Genomic DNA, 26,341 nt, shown 5'->3' on the forward strand with positions numbered 1-26,341 from the left:
GGGCTTGAAATCCCCTGCTACCCCCTGCCCACATCAAAGGACTCGGCTGGGGGGAAGGGGAACGCTAATCCCATCAATGAAATCAGAGCTGGACAAGAAAGGAAATTCTACAAATGTGGGAGAGCCACATGCAGGTCGCAAGAGCAGGACAGTAACTAGGGCTTTGGCTTCTCATTACGTGACATAAACAGGCAGGGCAGGTCCATTGCTTCTTAGGGTTGGCCCTGTAGGGAAGTTGAGTCAGGCAGTGGGGATTGGTCCTGCCTCCAGGGCAAGAAAGGGACCCAGGGAAGGCAGGGACTCTCCGAAGGTCACAGTCTGCTGGTTCCATCTTTGCAAGGGCTCCTGATGCCCCAGCACCTCCCTAGGCAGATGCCTCTCAGAGGTGATGTTGGGTTAGAAACAGCAGCGAACAGCCTTAAATCTAATTGTTTGAAGTACTGCGGTCACCTGGTGTTCAGAGAGAGCAAAGAGATACGAAGAACCGGTGACCTTGGACAGCATTGGGCCCTTTTTGCTGCTTTTTTTTTTCTCCCCCTCACATGTAGCAATTTACCTTGATCTCTTTTCTTGGCTGGACAGTTTTGTGAGGGAGAAACTTCCAAGGCCAGAAACGAACTCTTTCTTGCAGGAAATATCACTGGGATCACTAGTCTTGTCAGCATGTGGAACCTGTTTCAATTCTGCCCACGAAGCCTTGCACACACGCTTTCCTCGCTGTGGGCCTCAGTTTCCTCATCCGCAAGTGGAGAAGCATCTCCCTCTTCGACTTCCTCAGCTTGACTGGATCTAGCGGCAGGAAGGGAAGGGTCATTAGAGCTGACTGCTACTTGATTTTGCTGACTTAGTCCACACAGAATTGCTGCTGACAGTGGGGTGGGGGAGGAGGGTGGGGTTGGGGTGGGGGAGGAGTGGGTGTTACAGGCACCTCCCGCAGGAGTCTCTGGGTGACTTTCTGTGGACAGAAGTGTTTGGAAGGTCCCAGAGTCCTTGGTTGAGGGCCAGGCCTTTGTCCAGAGTTCTGTAAGTCTCTGCTCTGCTCTTGTCATGTAAGACAGTTTTTTGTTTTGTTTTGTTTTGTTTTGTTTTGTTTTGTTTTATGGTACTGGGAATGGAACCAAGGGTCTCATTCATGATAAGCAAGTGCTCTAGAGCTGAACTGTATCTTCAGCCCTTAAGACTTTTTTTTTTTTTTTTTTTTTGAGACAGGGTCTCTCTATGCAGCCTTGGCTGTCCTGGACTCACTTTGTAGACCAGGCTGGCCTTGAACTCACAGAGATCCGCCTGCCTCTGCCTCCCTGAGTGCTGGGATTAAAGGTGAACGCCACCACACCCGGCTGAACAGTTGATCTTTCTGCTTCAGCTTCATAAGTAATTGAGATTACAAGCGTGTGCTAGTAGGCTGCCTGGAGGCCTGGCTGAATCTTGTCTTTATTAGCCCTGGACACTGTGTGTGTGTGGAGGGGGATAGGTCACTGTGACCTATTACTTTTTAAGAAGGGTATACAACTATCTACAAGGCTCTCCTCTCTGAGTCCCCTGGTCCAGCTCACAGCCAGTGATGTATGGGGGAGGGTCTTTGGCCCTGTCCATGCCTGTCTTCCATGCTTCCTGAGTGTAGGACAAGGGCCCCTGGGAATGCAAGCATGTGTGTGTCTGAAACCTCTTCCCTTGTCATTTCTGAGGCTCTGAAATGGCCTGATTGGCTAGTGGCTTTAGGTTAGCTTTTGTCCCGAACGATGGGCTTGGACCTTCAGAGTCTGCAAACTACAACCATCTTCAAAGAATAATTATTTATGTCTTTATTCAAAAATATATTTGTCCTGTGGGTTGTGAGGGTTGTATAAGAGGAGGAAGAAAAGTAGCTCTGCCCCCTATACAAACGCCGGTTCACGGTGTTTGAGTATCCAAGCTGAGTGGGATGAAGACAAGCATGGTGGGAACACCTGCGCCTAGAAACAGAAGGAGGAGAAAAAGTCCACTGGTTGACAGAAGCTCGAAAGATCCAGCCATTAAAAAAAAAAAAAAAAGGCAAACAGACACAAAGAGATTACTAGCACCTGGGAGCACTGAGAGCTCAAGCCAGAGTTAGACCCCCAACTCAACAAAATAAGTGATTACTACAGAGGCAGAGAAAAAGGCTGCTGGAAAGGGCCATATAAAAACAGCTTCTAAGCTTCCATTAAAAGTCTTTGAGTGGGCAGGGACCCCTTAAAACTCAACACATCTGCCTATTTTGAATCATTTGGGAATCTGGATTTCTTTGTACAATAAACGATTTGAGATTATGTGTCTCCAGGGCCAGAATATTGGAGTAAAACTCACAGCAGAAGACATAAAAGGTACAGTTGCCAAATTCTGCGTTTTAGTCAAATAGTATTCTCTATTTGACTAAAGAAAAAGGAAGAAAAAGGCCTGCTGGTAAATGTATTGCTTTAAATCTGCTGGAGGTCACAGGCCCACAGACCACTATGGCTGCACTGTGGCTCTCACACTGCACAGCAAACACTGTGTGGTTTGTTCTAGATCCTGGGTGTATCGTGGGAGTACCACGGGAGTGACAGAGACTAAAGCCTGCAGCTCCAGTCCTGCCATCAAGGAGGATTTCGACTGGATTGCAAGGGGTCACAGAGTTCCTACAATGGGCTCACAAAGGCTAAACCTGGTGATACAGTCATTAAAAGGTTGTGGAGTACTTGAGGTCCCTGGCTTGGCTCTAGCTCTGAGGTAGAAACCACTGAGCATTTGGAAGAGACCTCTTAGCTGGGCAGTGGTGGACACACCTTTAATCCCAGCACTCAGGAGGCAGAGGCAGGCGGATTTCTGTGAGGTCGAGGCCAGCCAGTTCTACAAAGCAAGTCATCATGCTGGGTTTATGGTGTGCTAGGGATCAAATCCAGGGCTCTGTGCATTCTAGGCAAGCACTCTACCAACTGAGCCCCCTCCACAGCCCTGGGAAGCATTCAACAGCTCTGATTTAGAGACAGAAGCAATGGGAACCCAGAGGCTGGAAGAGATTTGGGGAGGTCATTCCATAAACTCAGCCATGCTGTCCCCTTCCTGTTCCTGGCCTGGCCTGCTAAGCTTCCAGTATCCCCCCACACCCGCCAGTCTGGACGCAGCTAGCTTTCTGAGTAATTGCAGGAACTGTCTGTTCTCTGCCTTGCTTTAGCGCTCCTCTGGCCTCACAGGTGTTGGCGGGGATCATGCTTGACTCCTGCCTCAGGTCCTTCACCTTTGGGGAGGTGCACACTTGCCCGGTGTCTGCGTGTTGACCTTCTCTGTACCTTGTTCCTCTTTATAGACTTTGACTTGTCCCAGCCCTGTGGGGTCAGAATTCTCTGTTCCGGCTACTACAGAAAAGAGGAGTGCAGCCGTCGGGTGCCTTCTCACCAGAAACCCAGAGGCGGGGGCAGGAGTCTTCCTCCCCATCCTATCCCAGAAGTCTAGACCGTCAGTCCAGGGCCTTGGCAGAAGCAACTCCTCCTTGTATTTAGTGACAATTTCATGATGACGTTGACGCCTTCCAAAGCCAAGTGTTTCTCTTTCACATACTAGGATCTTCGGGTAAATATCTCAGTAACTTACCCCATGGTCAACTAAGCGACAAGACCTGGGGGAATGAAGTATGTTCTTAGTTGGAGAGGAATGGGAGGGAGGGGCGGGAGGAAGAGCCACATTAACAGAAGTGGGATAGAAATGGAGAGGTGGAGTTCTACTCACGAAAACCCAAGTGGCATGTTCAACACCAAGTGTTGCCGTCACAGTAACCCACGTTATTAATCCCCCGCTTGGGAGGCAGAGGTGGGTGGACAGTTCAAGGCCAGCCTGGTCTACACAGGGAGTGCCAGGACAGTTAGAGCTACATTGTTATATAGTGAGGCACTGTCTCCAAAACCAAACCAAACCAACAAACAGCATTAACAAAACAACAACATAACAACAAAATAACAACAAGAAGAAGCTACTCTTTATCATAGTTTCAAAGAGAGAAGCTAGCTGATTGTGGCGTGCTGCTCCGTCACCCCATCACTACACAGCAGACCCCATCCTGAAACAACAGAATGGCACCAGGGATCCGAGGCACGGTCACGTGAAACCAGGCTCTTTGCCTTACAGACGACTTGGTTGTGTCACAACTCTCTGGGGTCCAACACAGAAGGTCAGGGCTGAGAAAGGGGTGGGAACGGACAATGGGGGACAGTGATGCAGGTGGCTGGGCACAGGAGAAATCTGCGACACGCTCGTCGCAGGCAAGGAGCGCTCAGAAAGAAGGCACGCCTCCCACTGCGCGCTCCGCGCCGCACCGGAGCTCGGTTGCTCCGGCGGTAGAGGAGGAAGACTCACAAATAATAAAAAAGAAAAAGAAAATGCAAGTGTTACAGAGAGAAACAGAGGTGAAAACACGGGAGTTCAAGCAACAGAGCGCCACCTCCGAACGCAGGCACGGACGGGGTTCGAACCCGCGATCTTCGGTTTACGAGACCGACGCCTTACCACTTGGCCACCGCGCCTGACAGCCGAGCGAGCGGTGGAAGCTCTCAGTGGAGGGGAGGTGGTGCGGGCGGGCTGCCGGGCAGACCCCGCCCCCTCGCCCAGGCCCCGCCCCTGCGCTAGGCCCGCCCACCGAGCGGCGCTGACGGACGTCCTCCCCGCCCCCTTCCGCCCCGCGCCTCGGCGGCCGGCAGTGCGGACCAGCGGCCGCTCCCGCGCTCGGAGGCCGCGGAGCTGTCGGCTTCCCGCTCCGCACGGACCTCACGCCGGGTCCGCGTCTCTGAGGTCCGGCCTGAGCGTGAACCCCCGCAGCGGGGAACCACCCTGCCGGCCGCGGGGACCGGGCGCGGCGCGGGGAGATTAACGGAGGCCGAGGGGGTGGGGGTGGGAGACGGCCCAGATGGAGGGAGGACACCAGAGGGAGAGCGAGCGGGCTGCAAGGACAAACGGGGCTTTAATTTGGTGAGATTTGTTCGGTCCTGTGCAGGGAACAGGTGAGGGGTTGGGGTGTGGGTGCTTCTGCCAGTGCCTGTTGTCGCTGATCTTAAATTTGGTGGGTGTTTACGTCGTCACTCATTGCTGGAGACAGAGGCTCGCGTAGCCCAGGCCGACTTCAGTCGCTGGGGCCGAGGGTGACAGTGAACTGAGGATCCTGCTTCCGCCATCTCCCAAGAACTGGGATTTCAGGGACGAGCCACTAACGGCCAGTTTGCCGGATGCTAGGGATTGAACCCAGGGTGCTAAACTAACGCAACTGAGCTGCATCCCTAGTTCCCAGATCTATTATTTTAAAAAAACCTTTAAAATTTTAGCTTAAAAACACATTTTTAAAGAGAATGGGATCTTACATCCCTGGATCTTATGCTGTGTTCCAGGAGAGAGGAGAGGGGGTGGCCCTCCTCCCCGTGCCGAGCTGCGATGCCCACAGGGCAGTCAATGGCCCCATTTACCACCCTTCATAAGTAAGTAGCACACTGGAGCCTGGAGAAGGAAGCGCCCTTCCGAGGGCTCGTGCTATCACAGCCCTGGCTGTCCTGGACCTGCTTTGTAGACCAGGCTGGCCTCAAACTCACAGAGACCCACCTGCCTCTGCCTCCCAGAGTGCTGGGATTACAGGCGTGCGCCACCACGCCGGGCAGGTACAACTTTTTAAAAATGAAAAAGAGGGGGCATTTGTAAAACCTGAGCATAGATGACCTTATGGATGTGTAAAAGGTATCTACAGTGTTAACTGGACATGCGTACTTTGTGCAACACAACCACTACAAAAAAAATTTTTTTTTCAGTGCTGGGAGTGGGCGGAACCCCGGTTCTCCTGGATGGTTAGACAGAGTTCTGTTACTTTATTCACCGCACCCCCCCCACACACACACTTGACATGTTTTAGATTTATTTTTACTTTATGTGTGTGAGTGCTTTGCCTGTGTGTATGTGTGTGCACCAAGTGTACGCCGGTGCCAGCAGAGGTCAGAGGAGGGGATAGGATGCCCTGGGACTAGGACTTGGGGAACCAGCCCGCGTCCTCTCCATGAGCAATAAGTGCTTTTCTCCAGCTTTCTACCCTCTGCTTTGAGACAAGGTCTTCTGAGTTGCCCGAGGGCTTCGAACTCCCCCCGGAGACCAGCAGTCCGTGAACTTGTCTGCCGCGGTAGGCAGGGTGACTGCTTCATTTTGCAGGACTGAAACCCTGCCTGTTAACACAGCGTTCCCCTTCTCCGAGGGGAACCTCCGAGGGAACCCTGCCAACCACCCTTCTTTCTGCCGATAGAGGCTGGCAACATTAGCCGCTCCAGGTAAGAGCAGCGATGCAGCAGCCGTCTGGTGGGGACTGACTTCAGGTAGTTCCGCAGCCTTCATGTCTTAATAACCTCCAGAAGGATGTCCTGGCTTCGCAAGACTGAACCTTACTCTCGCAGACATAGGCCACATTCTCTTTACCTGTCACTGCCTGGTGGACTTCTTTGGTTGTCAATAATATTTCAATGAGAATGATCTGAGATACACACTCAGGAGCAGCACTGTGGATTATATAGTAATTTAATTTTTAATTTTTTGTTTGTTTGTTTGTTTGTTTGTTTTGAGACAGGGTCTCTTGGAGCCCTGGCTAGCCTGGAACTCTTGATTTGTAGAACAGAGGTCTGCCTGCCTTTGCCTTTTAAGTGCTGGGACTAAAGGTATGCTTCACTATGCGTGACTTATTTTTAAAGGAATCTCTGCCTTTTCTATAATGGCTGTCCTACCACAGCCAGAGGCTCTGATTTCTCCAGCCCCGTGCCAGCCCTCGCCACCTCATCATTTTGTTGGCTGTGGATGTGGCCGTGCTCGCCGTGCAGGTTACTGTCGTGGCATCTTTTCCTGGCTTGCTGGACATTTGTGTGTCTTTGGAGAAATGCCCGTTCAAGTCCTTTTTAAATCGGATTATTTGTTCTTTTTTGTGTGTTTCTGAGGTACAGTTTAAAACATCTCCTTCGGAGATCAGCCCCCTTTGAGCCTGTGCTGAGCTAATTTCTATATATGAAGGGCAGGATCCAGCCCAGCTGGCCTTCAAGGAATGCAGGAGGGAGGGGAGCTAGACGCAGGCAGCAGAGGGCCCCCAGCTGAACTCAGACTTGGAAAACTGTTCCGGTCTCACTTCAGACCACAAGGGGAATGGAAGCAGACTGCTGCGGGCCGTCACCTGTGGCTTTCCATTCTAGATTTGAGGGTGGTTACTGCATCGGGTAGGTAAGACGGCAGTGGGGCGGAGTACATACAATACGGGGCATGCCTGTGTCCTTACTGCAGTATTTCCTGTCAGTTTCTTCAGCCCCAAGCAGGTGTCAGCTGATAGCCCTGGCCCTGTGTGAATTAAAATAGGACAGGTAGCTGAGCATGGTAGCACGTGGCTGTAATCCTAGCACTCTGGAGGCCGAGGCAAAGGGATCCACAATCCAAGACCAGCAAGGGCTATTTGAGACTCTCAAAAAATGGAAACAGACTGGAGAGATGGTTCAGCGAGGAAAGGTGCCTGATGGCTGACAACCGAGCTCACAGTGGAGAGAGCGCCAACTCCCGCAGGCTGTTCTCTGGCTCCACAGACACCCCGTGGCCTGTACACCCCTCCACATGGAATTTTAAAGGCTGCTTCGTGTTTCACTGCTAAGGTTAGTTCCCAGGAATGGGAAGGGCCAGCCTGACCCCTTTTCCTTTGGTACCGTGGCAACCTGACACTTTTCCCATTGATCAAATTTCCCAGACACCACAAAGCTCAAAATAAGTCTGCTAATATTGGGGCAGACAGTGCAACTTGTAACCTCTTAGAGAGTTGGTAGCCACACTTTCAGACATGTTCAGTTAGACTGCTTTTCATATTATGATTAGGATGGTTTATTCTCTCCCTGACGTTTCTACTCAACGGTATTCGTTCTCCCCGCTGCCTTTTTTGTTTTTTTAAAGAAAAGGTCTCGTCCTGATGAGACCCGATAGACTAGGGTCAGATGGAATTCCCCTATCCGTGGTCTTGGAGAAGGGCATGGGAGATGAGGGAGAGGGCTACAGCTGGGATACAAAGCGAATAAAATGTAACTAAGGTAAAAAATAAAAATTTAATTAAAAAAAGTTCTCATAAAAAATAAACTGAGAGCTGGCTCAGAGCTTAAGAGCACTGGTTGTTCTCCCCAAGTTCTGAGTTCAATTCCCAGCAACCACATGGTGGCTCACAGCCGTCTATAATGAGATCTGGTGCCCTCTTCTGGCGTGCAGGTATACATGCAGACAAACACTTTATACATAAATAATAAATCTTTAAAAAAATAAGCTGGATGGTGGTGGTGCATGCCTTTAATCCCAGCACTCTGAGGGCAGAGGCATACAAATCTCTGAGTTCTAGGCCAACCTGGTCTACATAGTGAATTCAGAACAGCCAGAGCTATACATAGAAACTGTCTCAAAAAAACAGACAGACAAATATAAATAGATAAATGGGCAAGAGGTGTCTCATGAAGCACAGGCTGGTCTGGAGTTCCAGGATAGCCAGGACTACACATAGAAACCCTATCTAGAAAAACCAATCAATCAATAAATGGGGGGGGGGGTGTCATGAAGCCCAGGCTGGCCTGGAACTCCTGATTACTCCTCCCTGCCTCAGTCTCCCCAGTGCCTGGGTCCCGGGTGTGTACAACGATGCCTGGCTTGGTAGGCATTTGGGAATCAGAGTCAAGAGCTTAATCCACTGGGCTTCCCCAGGAGACCCAGAGAAGGCAGAATCCTCTCCAGGTATCACCCACAGCGTCTACAGGCTGTGGGAGTCTTCCCCTGAGTGTGGCCCTGCAGGGGCCCAGTGAGGCCTGCCCATGGGGCTTCTGGGTAGTGAGGCCTCAGCTTGGCTGACACCAGGGGACCAGCTCTCAGGGTTCCTTTAGGGAAAGGTGCTGAGGGGAAAATGGGGGGAAGCTGCCAACTCACATACTGTTGTCATGTCACTGAGCCGACCTTCTCCTGGTTCTGTGACAGCTCTCCTTTGTGTCATCAAGTTCTCCAAGGTACAGTGTCACCCCACATAGCCTGTACGTAAGTGTGCTCAGGGTTAGTGTCATTGCACTCGAGTGTAAATCTATCAAAACCTCAGATAGTGAGCTGAGGCCACAGCCCAGTGGGGAGAGCAAATGTCATGTTAGTGCGAGGACCCGAGTTCAAATCTCAAGAACCCTGTAAAGACAGACTGAGTACTGTTTGTAATTCCAGAACTGCTACAGCGAGATGGGAGGTGGAAACAGGAGAATCCCAGAAGTCTGCAGGCCTGGGTTTGCAGGAGTTAACAAAGGAGGCAAGGCAAACAAGGCAGAAGATGAGGACCAATACCCAAGGTGGTCCTGGCCTCCAGCCGCAATGTGGCATATGTCTGCTTCCACCATCCACACATCTCACACACGTATACACACATCTCACACGCATATTACACACCTTGTACAAACAGACCAAGAAAAAAAACTCCAATGCTTTAAAATTTTTATTATTTATTAGGGGAGGGTTGAGACAAGGTACATAGCTTTGGTTGGCCTCAAACACACTATGTGAGCTGGCCTGGCCTTGAACTCGCAGAGATTACTCTCTGCTGCCTGGTACTGGCATTAAAGTCAGGCAGGCACCACTATGACACAAGAGTCTCACTTGTAATGTCGTTGTGCCCAAGTCAAAATCCAGGACATTGAAGTTAGCTCATAAATCTGGGACTCAAAAAAGAAGCAGGGCTGATGAGGGTGGACAGAATGAAGAGGGGTCCCTGCAGGCCCACAGCCAGTGTCCTGATAACTGCCAGGCAGCACGGGCCAGATGCTGGCTTCAGAGTTACTGGGTCCATGGCCCCATTTACCCAGAAAACTCCCATCAACTTCTGATCTCTTCTGCCCCACCCAGGCAGCAAAGCTGGGTTGCAGTGTGCCCATCATCCTTCCCAGAGTTCTCTTGTTCTTCCTGAGCCCCAGGTGCCTACCCCCTCTGCCACAACCTCCACACAGCCCTGTTAGGGAAGGTGGCCCAGCTTCAGGGCTCCACATCTGCCCTGCCGCCTTCTTGGGGCCTCTCCAGGACAGCAGTCCCTCCCCTCACTTGAAACAAGTCAAGCCCTGCTCTGTGCTGATTCTCCTTATCAGCAGAGCCCGTGACTCTGCCGTGACTGGCTCTGGGTGACTGTGGCAAGCTGGGTCCCTGCAGTGGCTCAGTGTCATCTGGTAGTAAGCCAACCTCCCCAAAGCACTTCAACACTGGCCACAGTGAGCCCCAAGCACCTACAGGCAAGTACAGCCCCTCTCTGTGTACCCAGTTTCTGTGAGTTCTGTGCCGTGGATAAAGCAAACCACGGGTTGAAAATGATCTGTTATGGGCTGGGGAGATAGTTCAGTGGTTCAGAGCACTGGCCCTTCTCCCAGAGGACCTGGGTTTGATTCCCAGCACTCACACAACGGCTCACAACCATCTGTAACTCTAGGTCCAGGGGATCCAACACCCTCCTCTGGCCTCTGCAGGTTCCCAGCATATACGTGGTGCACCCGTACACATAATTTTTTTAAACTTTAAAAAACAGTATGGGTGGGTGCAGCAGCACATTGGTTCAGGTTAGAGAACTGTTTGGTCAGTTCTCTCCTTCCATGCTGACATGGGTCCAGCGATGGACCTAAGGTCGTCAGGCTTGGTGAGCCTCCTTGATGACCTGAAAATATCTGTAGAAAAAAAAAAATCTGGGGTGGGAGAACTGGAAAGACAGCTCAGGGGTTGAGAGCACTTACCCTCCTGCAGAGACCTGAGCTCAGCTCCCAGCACTCCAATGGAGGCTGACGACCATTTGTTCCTGGGGACTTTATACCCTCTTCTGGACTCCGGAAGGCACACACATAACGGCAACTACTTTTTAAGATTGTACTCTTAATTACATGCCTATGTGTGTGGATGTGTGGATGTCAAGGCACTTGATCCCCTGGGAGCTGTCTGACAGGAACGCTGGGATTGGAACCCCATCCTCTGGGAGCAGCCGGTGCTCTTAAGTACGGAACTTCTCTCCAGCCTCCTAACAAATATATAAAAAAACAAACTTTACCTGGAGTCAAGCATGGTTTACAGTCCCAGCACTCAGGAGAACCTCTGCACATGTGGGGGCAAACATACAGGCTCCAGGCCAGCCAGCGCTCCGGAGTGAGACCCTATCGCAACCAAACAAATCCCCAAATCTGTACAGAACATACATAGACTCCTCCTCGTCATCTCTTCCTAAACTTAACACCATTTATACAGTATTTAAGAATAATCCGGGGCTGGAGAGGCCTCAGCAATTAAGGGAACTTGCTTTTCTTGCAGAGGCCCCAGGTTTGGTTCCCAGCACCAAAATGGTGGTTCACAACCATCCACAGGCGCAGAGAAGGTGCGCAAACACACATACATGCAGGCTGAACACTGAAACAACATCAATAAATCTTTAAAAAGCTACCTAGAACTTCTTAGAGAAAGCTCAAGCTGGTAGTGACACTTGCCACTAAAGCCTGACAACCTGACTTGGATTCCCCAAACCCAACGGTAAAGGAACAACTAAAAAAGTTTTTCTCTGATCTCCACACACTGTGGCGTGCCCTCCCCCAAACAAATGTAAGAAACACTGGTAAGGATTTAAGGTAAGCCAGAAGGGTCTTAAAGAGCACGGGAGGGCTGACGGGCCACATGCAGTGCTCCACATTTCATTCCAGGGACTCGAGCACCTGCAGGCGGGGGTGGCTGCTGGTGGCCCCGGAACCAGGAGAGAGTGGGATGAGGCCCACCGGAGCCTCCCGGTGTTAGCTACAGGGCCTGGGTCAAAGCAGAATGATGCCCCTCCAGCCCGCCTCCATGGACCAGAAAGAGCTAACAAGCAAACTAGACGTGAGGCAGAACAGAAAAATGAAGAAATAAAGAGACATGAAAGTGAGAGGGCCCCTTATCCCCAAATTTAGTTTGTGTATCTTATTGTCTGTGTGGGGAAGAAACAACACAACGGACAAATGAGATTGGAGCACAGCAGTCCCTTCTCGGAGAGACGATCTAGACGAGATGATCTCCTAGGTGCCTGTGTGGTCTGTGGACTTCGGCAGCAAGCCTCTCCCCCCCCTTAAACCTGAGCAAGATGCTCCATAAACCACCGCACCATTTCATTTGCAAAAGGAGCATTAGGAATCAGTTAAATGATCTGTATGCTTTAACTTTTTAAAAAGTATTTTTTCTGTATGTGAGAAATGTTTTCACGCACGCCCAGAAGGACTCAGATCCCATCACAGATGGTTGTGAGCCACCATGTGGTTGGCAGGAATTGAACTCAGGACCTCTGAAAGAGCAACCAGTGCTCTTAACCACTGAGCCAGCTCTCCAGCCCCATGTTTTTATTTGAAGCCGGATGTGGTAGCACTCTCTTTACTCTGAGCACTATCAAGCCAGCCGCCAGCAGACCTCCCCGAGTTCAAGGCCAACCTGGTCAACCTAGTGAGCTCCGGGGTAGCCAGATATACACAGCGAGACCTTGTCTCAAAAACTGCGTTAGTTTGAGAGATGGTTCCACTATGCAGGCCATGTTGCCTCTACCTCCCGAGTGCTGAGATTAAGGACCTGTGCCACCACGTACAGCCTGCACTTAATTTTTAAACACCGGACCTACCTGTAAATTATGTTGAGCATTGTAACTTCAAGGGCCACAAACCCACACATATAGCTCCTGTGAAGCCTCTTGAGGCCCATCCCTCGTTCTTTCTGAGTATCCAGGCTGTCTCTAGCATGTTTAGACTGCCGACTGCCATCTCTGTTTAATGAACCCAGCTCTGCTTTCATGTGGACTTATCCTGAAATTCTTTTCCATCCGGCAGTCAAGATGCCAGTTCCACCTGAGTGGAGGTCCAGAGGCAGCAAAGCTCCACAGGCCAGGGTCAGGTTGCCACACTGCCACGTGGGAGGACCCAGTGAACCAAGGGGGGGGGGTCCATCTCCAGCTGAGCTCACTCCCACGCCTCCCAGCACTGTGGCAAAGGTGACTCCTTCAGTGGGGGCCGAGTTGCAGCTTCCGAAAATAAAGTCCCTGTGAACCAGACATGACCTTGAGCCCATGCAGATGCAATCTAGTTCAGATAGTCTTGCTGGAGTATCTGAGATCAAATTTATTCAATTTAACGTCACTGGGTTATTCTGCATCTTTGTCAGTCTGGAGGCCCTGGGTGGTAAGAAAAGACTACACTGAGACTAGGTTCAAAATCTCTAAATCTGCACTTGACGCTGATTCCCCGTGGGCCCAGGAGGCAGGTAAACCTGCCCAGTGCAGGGCTGCCTGCCCACGCCAGAGCACCCACAGCACAGGGCCTGCGTGGGAAGGATATATGGGTCAAGGCAGCTGGCCTGGAATTTCAAAACACTACAGAACCAAGGGTAGAAATCTGGGGTCCCAGACCACACAATTCCAGGTAGCCATGGTAATCCATGGCACAACAGAATTCATCTCAGGCGAGTGAAAGCAGTTTAAGTGGGGCCTGGTCAAAGTGGATGACATGGGAAAAGCATGACCCAGGACCCCTTAAGCACTGGAAGGCCCCTGCTGAGAAAACATGGCTAAGAGGACAGAATTTTCAACCACAGCCCTGAGGCTAGAATGGGGAAGGGGGTAACATGGAGCTGCTGTGAACCACATCTCAAGGCAAAGCGGGCCTGGACTGCCTGGAGCCAGATCCTGCTTCGGCCTTCCTCTAGAGGGGTGCACTAACCCCCTCAAGTTTTTGAACACCATAAAGAAGTTTATTTCCTAAGGGAAATGTCAACTTGAGGCCAGGACACAAGCCTGCCTTTCTCCACCGCCTCCATTCCCCCATCCCCATCCCCCCACAGAGTTCACACAAGTCAGGCACAAAAAGCCAACTTTTTTATTTACACTGTGGTCTGTACATTACAGTTCCTTGGAAGGTGCCCACCACTAAAGCCTGTTTCTGCAGAGAACAGGCTAAAAGCAAACAGTTCAGGGCCTGGGACTCACCCCACTCTCCCCCACCCTGGGGCCTGAAGAAGTTTCTTTCCGACCCCAAAGCTAAGGCCATTTGCAATTCCTGGCTTCTGGGGCAAAGCCCCAGATGTAACCCCCGGAGAGTCAGAACCTATCTGCCTATAGCTTCCTCCATCTGGGCCGCAGAAGGCCCAGCCCCATAGCATGAAGAGCCGAGGTTGGGAGCCAGCAGGCCGAGTCCTCGGCACACAGCGTCTTGTCCGGGCCCTGACGTTAGTCTGGTGATTAATGGCACTCTGGTCTGAGCACCAGCAGACAAGGAAGGGCTGGACAGGTGATGATAGCAGGCAGGGACAGCAGCAGAGGGCTTCCTTCAGCACACATGGGGGACACACAGGAGGCAGTGACCCTAACCCCAGATGTACTGCAAGGCATGGACACCACATGGCTGGGGCTTCCTCTAGAAGAGCCATACACAGACCTGCAACCTCCCTGCTGGGGCCCGCTCAGGATAGAGGAGGTCTGTCTTCTATAAACATCCGAACCTACACAGAAGGGGTTTGTGGGAGAAGCTGGTCCGTACAAAGCTGCCCTTGTCTGGAACGCAGGGCTTCTAAGCTAGCTGCAGGTACTTGGGGACCACGTGGCTCCTATGCTGAAGACTGTAACGAAATCCTGTACAAAAGTCACCAAGTCAACAGAGGCTGGGGAGCAATAGAAAGCTGGGCCTGACAGGGCAGGGGTGGAGGTAGGGTACAGTGTCTGCAGCTGGCCTCAGGGGAGGCATATGGCTGCACACGTGAGTACACACAAGACGAGGGAGACAGGGTAAGGGGATGTACAAAAGGGGGCAGGGGATAACAGAGAATCCTGTGTGGTGGCAACAAGGAAAAAAGGCACGAGGACCCCAAACCATGCAGACAAGAAACGGTTTGTGCAGATGGTCCCAACAAGAGGCAGGGCCATCAGGACTTGGGCCTGTAGGAGAGGTGGCCTGGGAGGCTGACCCAGCTGGTACCTCTGGGGCACACGTCCCTACAGTCCAGCCATGACGGGAAAGAGGAGCCCACAAGGAAGGGACATCAAAGCTATCCACTGAATAGGGTGACAAGGCCTGTCACCTTGCTATGCTTTCAGAAACGCCGTCTGGAAGTGGCTATTTTCTTAGCTGAAAGACTAAAAGATTTCATAGCCACAGAGCCCCCTGAAGGTGCTACCACTTTCTCCTGGCACACCCATCACACGTACACTCCGTCATGGGGGAAGTCAGGACAGGGGAGTCCTGTGAGCTTGAGACCCCTCAGTAAGCACTTGCTAGTGACACCAACCTGAGGAGCCACCACAGAGGGAAGTCCTTGAGCCCTAGTGAGGGGCAGGGTAGGAGGGAAGATTGGGGAGAAGGGGCAGCATTGAAGCCCTGAAGAGCTTCCTCTAGACTTCTACAGAATCACCGGGTGACTAAGGTCTCGGTGACTAACCCTTTCCCAGGTCCCATCAGTCATGTCTACAGACAGGTGTGGATTTGCCAGTGCCCTACGGACAAGTGAATTCCTCCCGCTTCCTTGTATCTCACTGGAGAGTCTCTCACAAATCCCTTACAGAGCCCAATGTGTACCAGAACCTCCTGGACCATCAGAACCAAACCGGCCATCAGACGATCACCTCGAGTCTGGTGTGGGCTGGGTGCAGATTTGGCACTGACAGGGAAGCAACTGTGACACTCTCACTGTCCAGTCAGAAAATGGATAACACCCATGGGGGCAAGTGGCCACTGCATCTGAGGCTGCTTCCAGGTCCAGCGCTTACCTGACTATCTGCCTCCACCTCAAGCCCGTACCCAGTATATGCTGGCACTTGTTTCCTGTGACTCCAGGGGTCCCATGCAGAGAACCATTAAGGGATACAGGCTTCCAGGTTAGTGGGAGTAGCTGGACTCTCTCGGGGCAAGGACCACGCAGTGGCATCATTGCCAAAAGTCATCCATCATCTTAACCAAGGGCATGCTTCTCCAGCCCCGCCTGAACTCAGCAGACATTTCATGGGTTTTTCTCTACTTGGACCAATGACTTTCTAGGACAGGAGCCTCCACCTTGAGCTGTGCCCGAGCAGCCCTTGGGAAGACCACTGAAAATAAAGGTGCCCAGCCACCCTGGGCCACCAGTTAGCTACGGAGCTCAGAGCTGGTCCTGCTCTCATGCTGCCAAGGACTGAACCTCACACTAGGCACAGTATCACCGTGCTGCATTTCCAAGCCCTCCATCATCGGATTCTTTTCAAGACCTTCCCAGGTGACACCAGCACACAGCCAAACTGGCAAACTCAGTCTCAAGTCCTAAAGTCCTAATCTTCTGTTTGGTTCTTGAGCGTTGTGTTTTCAGCGTATCAGAAATAAAATTTAAAAAGGAACTTAAAAAAAAAAACAAAAAAAAAAACAACAAAAAACTGGCTTAAAATCAAATCTAGCTAAGTCAAAGCTAACAGGAAACAAACAGGAAGGCGTGAGCTCGTTCTGTCTGGCTTCCAGTGGAATGTAAGGATGGCTTAGCGCCACATAAAAGGTGCACCCCTGGATCTGGCAGGTTACTGCTGACCCTTCCCTGAGGGAGTTGTCCAATCTGGCAAAAGCAACACCCACTTCACAGGGCATCTAGCTAAATGAGCATCACTTGAGGCATTCGTAAAACATTCCAAGGCCTGGGCCACACCTGGACCAACTGTTAGAACATGTGAGGAGCAGAATGTTAAAAAGCTCCCTAAACATCAAGCATGGCGTGGAATATCATGATTCTAAAACCACTTGTTTATCGGACACTCAAATCTAACTGAATGCCAAGTCCACAATCAAGACAAAGGGAAGTCGAGGGATAGCTCACAACTGTAAATCGAGCCAGGCAGACATCAGACATAGAGATCAGATTCTTCCCAACCAAGGAAAGTTCTGGAACCTTCCACGAGTGACGTGGCGCTGGGACCCCTGGGCTTTCAAGTCTAGAAGAACATTTTAAAAATAAAATGGGCGTGGTAACTCATGCCTGTAATCCCAGCATCCTGGAGGCTAAGACAAGAGAATTGCCTTGAGACAGCTGGAGCCACAGTGAGAGACCCTGTCTCAGGAAATATAATTAAAAACCTATTCCCAGCGCCCACATGGCATGCAGCTTACAACTGCCTGTAATTCCAGTTCCAAGGCTTCTGACACCCTCACGATATACATGCAGGCAAAATACCAACGCACATAAAAAAAAAGATAAAAAAGAAAAAGGGCGGATATTGCCTGAGGTGTGTGGCATGGACGTCACCCACATTCAGAAGCCGCTTGTCCAGAAGCCAATGTAGTGAGAATCCTGGAATTCTGCTTTCCTTAAAAATCAAAGAAATAAAAACTGTATCCAAGGGTGCTTCACGCTCATTGTGACGGGCTCAACGATGAATGCAGATTCACCAGCTTAGGATCACAAGCTGAAAAGGGCGTGTTCGCTTCAATCACTGACACCACAAGAGGACGACACAGTCATTCCTCCACTGGACCTGGTCGCTGATGCTGTTTTAAAAAACATCGAAGGAGATCCTGAGACTCACAGCCAAACTTTGGGCAGAGTGCAGGGAATCTTATGAAAGAAGGGGGAGACAGACAGACCTAGAGGGCACAGGAGCTCCACAAGGACAGCAACAGAACTAAACAATCTGAGCACAGGGGTCTTTTCTGAGATTGATACTCCAACCAACGGCCATGCATGGAGATAACCTAGAACCCCTGCACAGATGTAGCCCATGGCAGCTCAGTCTCCAAGTGGGTTCCCTAGTAAGGGGGACAAGGACTGTCTCTATGTGAACTCAGTGGCTTGCTCTTTGATCACCTCCCTATGAAGTGGGAGCAGCCTACCAGGCCTCAGAGGAAGACTATGAAAGACAGTCCTGAGGAGACCTAATGGGCTAGGGTCAGATGGAAGGGGAGGAGGACCTCCTTCTATCAGTGGACTTGGGAAGGGGTATGGGAGATGAGGGAGGGGGTTACAATGGGGATACAAAGTGAATAAACTGTAATTTATAAAAATATTAAAAAAAAAAAACCTTAGTGCCAGAGTGCAGTAAGCGCCAAGACACATGGAGGAAATGTATCATGGCCCATTTTTCGTCTTCTGTCTACCTTCCCTCATCTTTAATGCCACTGGTAAGCTGATCTTGCTACCACTACTACGGCTAGCCGGGAGTGGAGAGACCAGTGCCAAGAGGCCAATGTCTGCCCTCGGTCAATAAAGATGTTGATGACACCACTTGGTGAACATGACATTCAAAGTTGCTCTTGGCCTCAGGAAGCCACAGCAAGCCACGGCACAACAGATCACCAACCAGTTTCACGTGATGTAACTATGTAATGGAAGTTTTGGTTTTTTTGTAAACTCAGCTATGCTATGTCAATATGTTTTTGTTTTAATCCTAAGTGTGGGATTTTAGTTGGGGTAGAGTTTGTCCACGGCTGTTAATTGTCACATGCAGGGGTGTGGCCTCTGCCAGCTGGTAACGGCAGGGAGGGAGAGGGGCGTGGTCTGGGACTCTGGGGATATAAAATGAGCCTAGAAAGAAAAGAAGGGGTGGCGTGCGGTGTTGGCAAGTGGCACCTAGTAGTTTGGAGAGACCCGAGGGATGGATGGTGTGGTTGTTTGGAGCACACAAACGCTTCAGGGTGCAGCAGTGTGGAGGAGACTGCTAGCTGCTTCTGTGGCTGACAGAGCTTGGAGTATCCCCCAAGACCCTTCGACCCTAAACAGTCAGAAGTAAAGGGGCTCTCTCTTCCCACTAACCTCTGTCCTACGTAGGGTTGGGAGGTTGGAAGGTTGAGACCTTAATACCTCAAATAAAGTAGTTGTAAGAAAACAAGTGCTACAGAACTGTATTCCAAGGACCAGCCCTCCACACGACATTAGCAACTCTTTTGATATCAAAGGAGCAACAATGTGGCCCCACTGCTCAAGAATTAGACACCAAGTCTTTGACCCATCTCTTTGAGCCTGAGGAGGACACAGACCTTGGTGGAAGAGCATTTATCAGCCAGGTCAAGTTGATTGTGGCTTATGCTAAGGTAGATAACATACTTCACTGTCAATCTTGTACTGAAGGATTCCCAGGGTGGGGTCTGAGACAAGAGCATTCCGGGTTGCTGAAGCTGGTCTTGGGGAAGCCCAAAGAGAATAGTTCCTATACAGCAAGGCATTAGAGTTAGCTGCCCATGAAAGGCTAAGTCCCAATCTGTGCAGTGGCCAACTCAAGGGAGAGAAAGCTGGATGGCAACCTCAAGGATTACAAATCAACTGCAGAAGGCCTGTCTCGGCTGACAAACCATGAGGTGGAAGCAGCAGTCAACAAGCCTCCAAAGAGAGGTCGTGGCATCAGCACTGAGGACTGGGAAGGACTCAAGGCAGAGTTTGCTATGCCAATAAGGACATCAATCCAAGCTTTGCTTGAACAGCAAGGCAAGCTCCAGCCAATGAGTATGATACTGTAAGCTTAGAAGAAGATCTCCCTGCTCTAATAAGCATCAGCTTTAGGAATTAGAAACAAATAAACAAACAAACAAAAAAAACCAACAACACAGAAATGTTCTAAGAATGTTTCCATTTTGATCCCAGGTGTTGGGATATCAGCCCATTGCAGACTGTCGGAAGCAGCTGAGCACGATTGCCTTGTGTTCTAGCACAGGCATGGTTTTGCAGGTTGCAGATAGGTTCTGTGATTGTATGACGTTTGGAATTCTGGAATCTTTTCAGAGTGTACATAAATGCCCTGACAGATGGGGTCAGTGGTTGTTGGTTATGCAGGGGGGTTGTTAGTAGCTGTGCTCAAAGAAGAAACGCAAAGAAATTAGATTCAAGGATCTCTCTCTCCCCTCTATCCTTCTGTCTAGTGGTAGGGGGTGAAACTGGGGGAATAAAGGACAGGAAAAAAGAATCCACAAAGTAAGCAAAGACTAGCTTAGAAGAAACAATAAAAAAGTTAAATTCATGGATCTCTCTCTCCCTCCTCTATCCTTATTTCTCTATCTAGTGATAGGAGATAAAACTGGGGTGGGGGTAGAATAAGGAGCGGGGGTGGGGGGGGAAGAACCCACAAAATAGCAAAGACCAGATACAAGTGGTGCCTCAGAGTGCAGCTCGAAGGTTAAGTGTAAAAAATGATATCCCGGCTGGAAGTTGTCTCACACCTCACACCTGATAATGGTGTGGAACAAGGTTCTGGCAGGATCGGATGGAATCCTACGGAAATGATAGACCTAAGGCATTTTTAAAAAAGAGGCCACAGTTTCATATGGGATGTACTCACCTTATGGGAAACAAATTCTAAATAACTGGGCTACTCAAAATAGCATTATTCCCCAAAACTGGAAGGGACTGGTGGCAACTGTTCTAGAGGCTGGTCCACAGTTGAAATCAATGGTTAACATGGGGGGAGGGAAGAAGCGTCAAGTGCTGAACAGCAAAAGAGAGGGAAGAGAATGAACAAAGTGAAAGACCAGTTGCTGGGTAAAGCGTGGCACTCGGAGAAACAGGAACAAGTTCAATGTGATGAGGCTACTACAGACCAGTGGCGCTTTGTGGCTTTAAGACCTTGGGACGAAGCTGAGGATCCTCACTTAGATCATACAAAGCTCTCGAGAAGACTTCGCTGGTTTTTACATAGACTGGGCTCAGCCATATCAGACCCTGGTGGGAGACAGCGCTAATTGAGACCTTGGCAGTTGAAAATGCAAATATAGTACAAAAAAGTTGTTAGGTCATTAAAGGTGAGGTCAGCACCTGTGGAAGAGTGGGTCAGGGAGATGACAGTTACTGGTCATTATTAGACCATTACTGCCACGATAATTGGACAAGCCATAGCTAAAGGTTTCAGATCTCAAAATGCCCGGTGCTTCAACCGAGGGAAATACAGTCATTTGCAAAGAGTCTGTGAGCAAACCAAAAGCCTCAAATTTCAAAATGCCCACTGCATTGTGAGAAATACAGTACTTCGTGCCGGAAAAGACAATGAGCCGTTTCTAGGGGCAATGGTTTTCCTAAATCTCAAACAGAAAAAAAACACCTAGACTTCCCAGAGTGTGTATGCAATGTGGCAAAGGCAGCCACTGGGTTCAGGAACGCAGATCCAAGAGACACATTCAAGGTAATTTCTTACCATTAGAAACAACCTTGAGAGCCTGAGCTCAGGGCACCAAAGCAAAAATTATGAGCTGTTTCAGTCAAAGAACAATAGCAGCCAAGACACACTGGGTTATAGAAGAAAACAACAACAACAACTGTGGAATTAAACCAACCTATACACTATAAGGATGTTAACATCAGAATGGAAGCCAGTGAAAGTTTTGCATTGGGGATGCATATTTGTTTACATTTCCACAGGAAATGAAAAGCTGTGGATACCATCAAAACAAAGACTAGAACTGAGCAGGAGAAGTCTCCTGAAAACGTTGGCCACTGACCCAAAGAGTGGTTATTTCACTGAAAAGGTCCGTTTACAACTTCCCAATATGAAAAAAAAAAAACACCAAACTGCTACACAGCAAATAAACAGGAGGTTCAGTGAAATGTATGTATCTTTCCCAGGGCAACACTGAAATAGAGAAAACCACTGATGTTAAGGGCACAGCCACTTGGCTAGTGGCATGTGATCCTGGTACTGCATTCCTGCCATGAGAATCTGACACCAGTGAAGCAGCCTTTACTGAACAGGTGCGGAAGGTGGCTGAATATGCAGAAATGACTACCTGGCAGGACCATTCACTGCTTTACAGATGAAGGGCTTTCTGACGGCTCTATGCTACCTGGAGTTGCCAAGCAAATAAAGCGATTCATGGCTTCAGAAGCAGATCTCAAGAAGATGCATTGTGAAGATATCAAGTTGGCCTTACATCAAGGCACTGAAGCTCAAAGACCATGAGGAGACAAGCCCCGTGAGCTTCCCGAACCTAAGTAAGGTTGGACATTCACACAAGAGGAAGATGGGTGGATCATTCAAAGACAGTACAAAGCTGCAAAGGAAAGCCTATCTCACTTAACTGACCTGGAAGTGGAAGCAGCATCAACAAACCATCACAAAGATCTAGAGGCATGAGTGAGGACGATCTGAAAGGCGTCTCTGGAGTAACTGATGACATCTTACCCCAAGAAGGCGACTTGCAGGCATAGAGTTATCATGGAATTCCGGCTGCGGATTTCTGTACCCCGCCCCCCATATCTGGCTGCAGTCCTTGTTCTGAGAATCTCCTGTCTTCGTGTTGTATGAAAACTGCTTCCCCACTGTCCCCTGGTCTACCAATAAAGCCAATTGCTCAGCACAGGAGAGCATAATGGAGGTTTTGGTTTCTTTAAAAACTCAACAATGTTATTTATATAAATATGGTTTTGTTTTAATCCCAAGTGTGGGATTTTAGTTTGGGCTTTAGTTTGCCCATAGCTGAAAATTGTCTCGTTCAGGGCATGGTCTGTGCCAGCTGGTAGTGGCCTGTCTCGTGTGGCGGAGTGGGGTGCTCTAGGACTCTGAGAAAGCTAAATGAGAAATCCCAGCGAGAGAAGGGGTGGTGTGTGGTGTTGGCGTGTGGGGTGTAGCAGTGGGGAGAGGACAGAGAAGGGCAGTGTGGAGGCTTGGACAGGTGGGGAGAAACGTTTCAATGCAGGGGCTTTGAGGAGACTGCTGCTGATTTTGCCATCAAAGGAGATTGGTATTGCCCCATGCAGGGGCTTTGAGGAGACTGCTGCTGATTTTGCCATCAAAGGAGATTGGTATTGCCCCTAAGCACCCACTGACCCTAAACAGCTGGGAGAAGGGGGTCTGTACCCCGTCTCCCCACTAACATTCTCCCTCCTACCTAGGGTTTGGGGGTTGGAAGGGAGAGCCTTTAAGGACCCCCAAATAAAGTAGTTTTTAAAAGGAGTGCTATAGGAGAGAGTAGGGCTGGACTTCCTGCCAGACAGGGGAGGAGGAATTAGAAGAGGAAGTAGGGGTTTTAGTCATGGCAGATGTCCAAGAGGGACCAGGAGAAGGAGCCGAAGCAGGAAACCTACAAAGTCCAAGTATCTCTGGGATGAACTCTGGGAAGAAGCCAAATTAGCTGAAAGGGTTAAGAATAGATTAATAACTGCTCAGTTCTTGTGCTGTGAAGCTTGTTAAAATAATATAATAGAGTCTCAATTATTTGTGTGATAGCTGGGTTAAGAGAGAAACTGAGAAACAAAGACAGTTTTATAAAAATAACCTTAACAGCGACTAGCCTCTTCCATATCACAGCAGGGTGCCCGTGGTGGAGAAATGATTAGCGTCACTTAACTTCTCGACCTTATTAAAGCAGGGATCAAGCCACTATGAGCAAGGCCTTTACAAGAAGTTACAATGCAAGGCATGCACCACTCCTTGCAATGCAGAATTGTATATAGATGTACAGATAACACATATGTAAGAAAAAAATTTCCCACTACACCTAGCATAATTAATGCCTTAAAACAGAAGGGTAAAATGTAGTGACAATTTTGAAATTTTGGTTTCTTTAAAAAATATGTTTTTGTTTTAATCCCAAGTGTGGGGATATGGGGATGGCTCAGCCTGTCCAAAGCAGCTATTATTTGCCTTGGGCTCTGGCAGAGGCATGGTTTTGCCAGCTGCAGATAGTTTCTGTGATGGTGTGACATTTGGAATTCTGGCAGCTCTTCAGAGGGTGTATATATTCTAAAGCCCTGAGAGGCAGATGTGGTTGTTCAGGGGAGGGTTGGTTGCAGTTATTGGTAGTAGGAAAGAAAGTAGATTCATGGATTTCTCTCTCTCCCCACCCCCATCTTTCTTTCTCTCCTATCTAGAAACCAGGAGGGATAAGGATGGGAAAGAACCCACAAAGTAGCAAAGACAAGGGCCCAGACCCCACAGCAAGCTTCAAAACTTGGCATTTCCTCGGGGAGTCCATTCTTCCAGACCAATGATGTAGGCCAAAAGCCTTCCTCCTGCCTGTTGCCCTCACAGAAACTTCTTCCCCTTTTGTGATGCTGTGACTCTGGCCTCTGCAACCTTCTCTGGAAACCCACACACAAGTGAAGCTGGTGGCCAATATAATTTCAAGTACAAAACACCCCTGGAAGCAGACTCCACAGACCAGGGTCTATACTCAGCTGGCCTCTGCAGTACTCCTGACAGCAACCTGGACCAACCTCAGGCCCTGGTTTATTCTTCCTTCCTACTGACATAGCCTCAAGCAACTCCCTACTGAGCATCCTTTATCCACATCTTCCCAGACCTCGGGGGATGCCCACAGACACCTGTATCCCTGGTGTCGTTCATCCAGGCAGAGTAGGGCATGGCAACCCACCCACCGTCTATGCAGCATGAGAGAAAGCTCGTGCACGTGTTTTAAAGAACCTCAAAAGCCGAGAAAAACAGAAGTGACTAGACTGGAACTGGCCACAGCCCTGTCTCTGCCAGGTAGGGCACAGAGCCCAAATCCCCTCTTTACCTTTAACTATGCCCCCTTTCTGCTCACTAGCCTCCCCAACATGCCCAAACCTTCCTCTTTACACAAGAAGTGCTCAAGAAAACAAACCGAAGGGGAAGACTTTTAAGACCATACACGTTTACAGGAGCTGGGGTAAGGAAGCCAATCAAGAGCCATTTAAGACCATTTAAACCAGACACTCCAAGCACAGTACCTAATCCCAGGTGCCTAGAACAAAAGTTCACATTTTAAACGGCCCCCCTAGGCGGGGGATGAATTCCCATCACGTATTCACAGAAGACTAAGATTCCCCACAATGTTCTCCACTGGACTTCCCATCAGCGCGTCTGCTCTCTAGCCCGGGACCACATTCGGGTGTGTGTGACAGCTGTAGGAAGGGATGCTGGTCTTGGAAATACTTCCCTATGCCTGCCCTCACCGAGGCGACAGGGGCCCAGACAGGTCACATGTTAAGACGCAGCCATGGAACACACCTCTCCCAGGCAACCACTCTTTTTGGCTCCCAGTGCCTTGGGCGCCCCACCCTTCTTCTTGGCCTTCCCTGCACCCCTAAGTGAATGTTGCTCATATTTCTCTTCTTCAAAACAGAATGAAGCCAAGCCAGAAAGGGGAGGTAGGAGAACAAGACTGGGAAGGGCATGGAAAACTACGACGGACTCTGCCCAAAGGTACGAACAAAGCACGCTAGCTGCTCTGCAAGTCCGAGTCTGCTGGACCCGTTTACCTGCACCCCAGAGGGCTGGCCCACAGGGGTCTCCGTTCCCCCAATACCCCTTCCTCCTCTTTGAGCTTAAAAAACAAAACAAAACAAAAAAAAAAAAAAACAAAACCTGGGCTTGAAAGGTGGCCAGAAAGGCTGGCAAGGACACCAAATTCTGGAGAATGTAACTGTCTAGTCCCTTCTCCAGTGGGGGAAGGGAGAGAACCCATCTCCCGAGAGCATCTTCCAACCCTTTTCCAGAGAGGTAGAATCATTTCAATCAGTATCCTAAACGCAAGCTTCCAGTCCTTGCTGTTAACTCCTGAGAGCGCCCCTCCCACATCCAGTCCCCTCTGCCCCTCACAAAGGGGCTGCAAAGTGCACACACAGCTCACCATGGGTTGTCACCCACAGCATGGCCCCAAGCTCACTCCTTGCCTGTGTGCGCGCAGCTTCCTGCACATACACCAGCACGCACGCACAGGGTGGTCAGAGGTACGTTTACAGAGTGAGTGTGGGGTCCTGCCTGCGCCTTTATCCTCAGGCAGGCCCGGCCCCAGGCCCCAGGTCCAGCGGCCACTCTGGAGCTAGCCCTGCCTCAGTGTTTGATCTCCAAGATGGAGGGGTTGTGGTCCAAGATAGCCAGGATGATCTTGTCCATGTACTGCCTCAGCCGGAAGTTGATCTCCTCCTGCTCCTTTAGGGCCTCCATCAGCTGAAGGGAATGAGAAAGGTGGATCAGAAGCTGGGCCCAGGCTGGGCTTACAATGGACCAGTGACCCATGACAGCGGCCCCAGAACAGCCTAAGCACACTGAGCTGGGACCACAGCTGAAGGCAATTTCATTGATCTGGGGATGGGCTAGAGCAGGCTGGAAATCCTGGCCAGATTCACTCATAACCAGGGCTAGTGTGTACGGTTCCTGGGCACAGCGTTTTCTCTGCTTAGAACAGTGCCCTCCTCACTCCAGCCCCGCCCTAGTCAGTGACTCTCACTGTGACATTTAGGCTCCAACCCTAACTGCTCTCCTGGAAGCCAGAGAATGGGGGGTGGGGAGGTGGTCAGTTTCACATTAAAACGCAGCTGAGTGTTTTGGTATCTGGCTGCAGTGCTAGTGCTGGGCTCCTTTCCTGTTGCCACTGACATGACCTGTTATTCTACAGGGAAGTGTTTATGAAGACCAAGTATG

At 50.0% G+C, this 26,341-nt stretch overlaps 1 protein-coding gene and 1 non-coding gene across 6 annotated transcripts in view; both read right to left on the reverse strand.

The window, feature by feature from the left end:
- Window positions 1-4,442: 4,442 nt before the first annotated feature.
- Window positions 4,443-4,514, reverse strand: Trnat-cgu (transfer RNA threonine (anticodon CGU)). The gene has a single exon. It is a non-coding gene; the product is annotated as a tRNA-Thr (tRNA).
- A 9,359-nt stretch (window positions 4,515-13,873) lies between these two features.
- Window positions 13,874-26,341, reverse strand: part of Rab11fip4 (RAB11 family interacting protein 4) — a 109,390-nt gene continuing 96,922 nt past the window's right edge. For all 5 annotated transcript variants that reach the window (XM_060387177.1, XM_021630968.2, XM_060387179.1 and 2 more), the window contains one exon: window positions 13,874-25,867. In XM_060387177.1, the coding sequence (XP_060243160.1) occupies window positions 25,751-25,867 (117 nt within the window). In that variant the 3' untranslated portion in view covers window positions 13,874-25,750. The remainder of the gene's footprint in view (window positions 25,868-26,341) is intronic.

This window comes from Meriones unguiculatus, chromosome 7 (genome assembly GCF_030254825.1).
Source record: "Meriones unguiculatus strain TT.TT164.6M chromosome 7, Bangor_MerUng_6.1, whole genome shotgun sequence".
NCBI lineage: Eukaryota > Metazoa > Chordata > Mammalia > Rodentia > Muridae > Meriones > Meriones unguiculatus.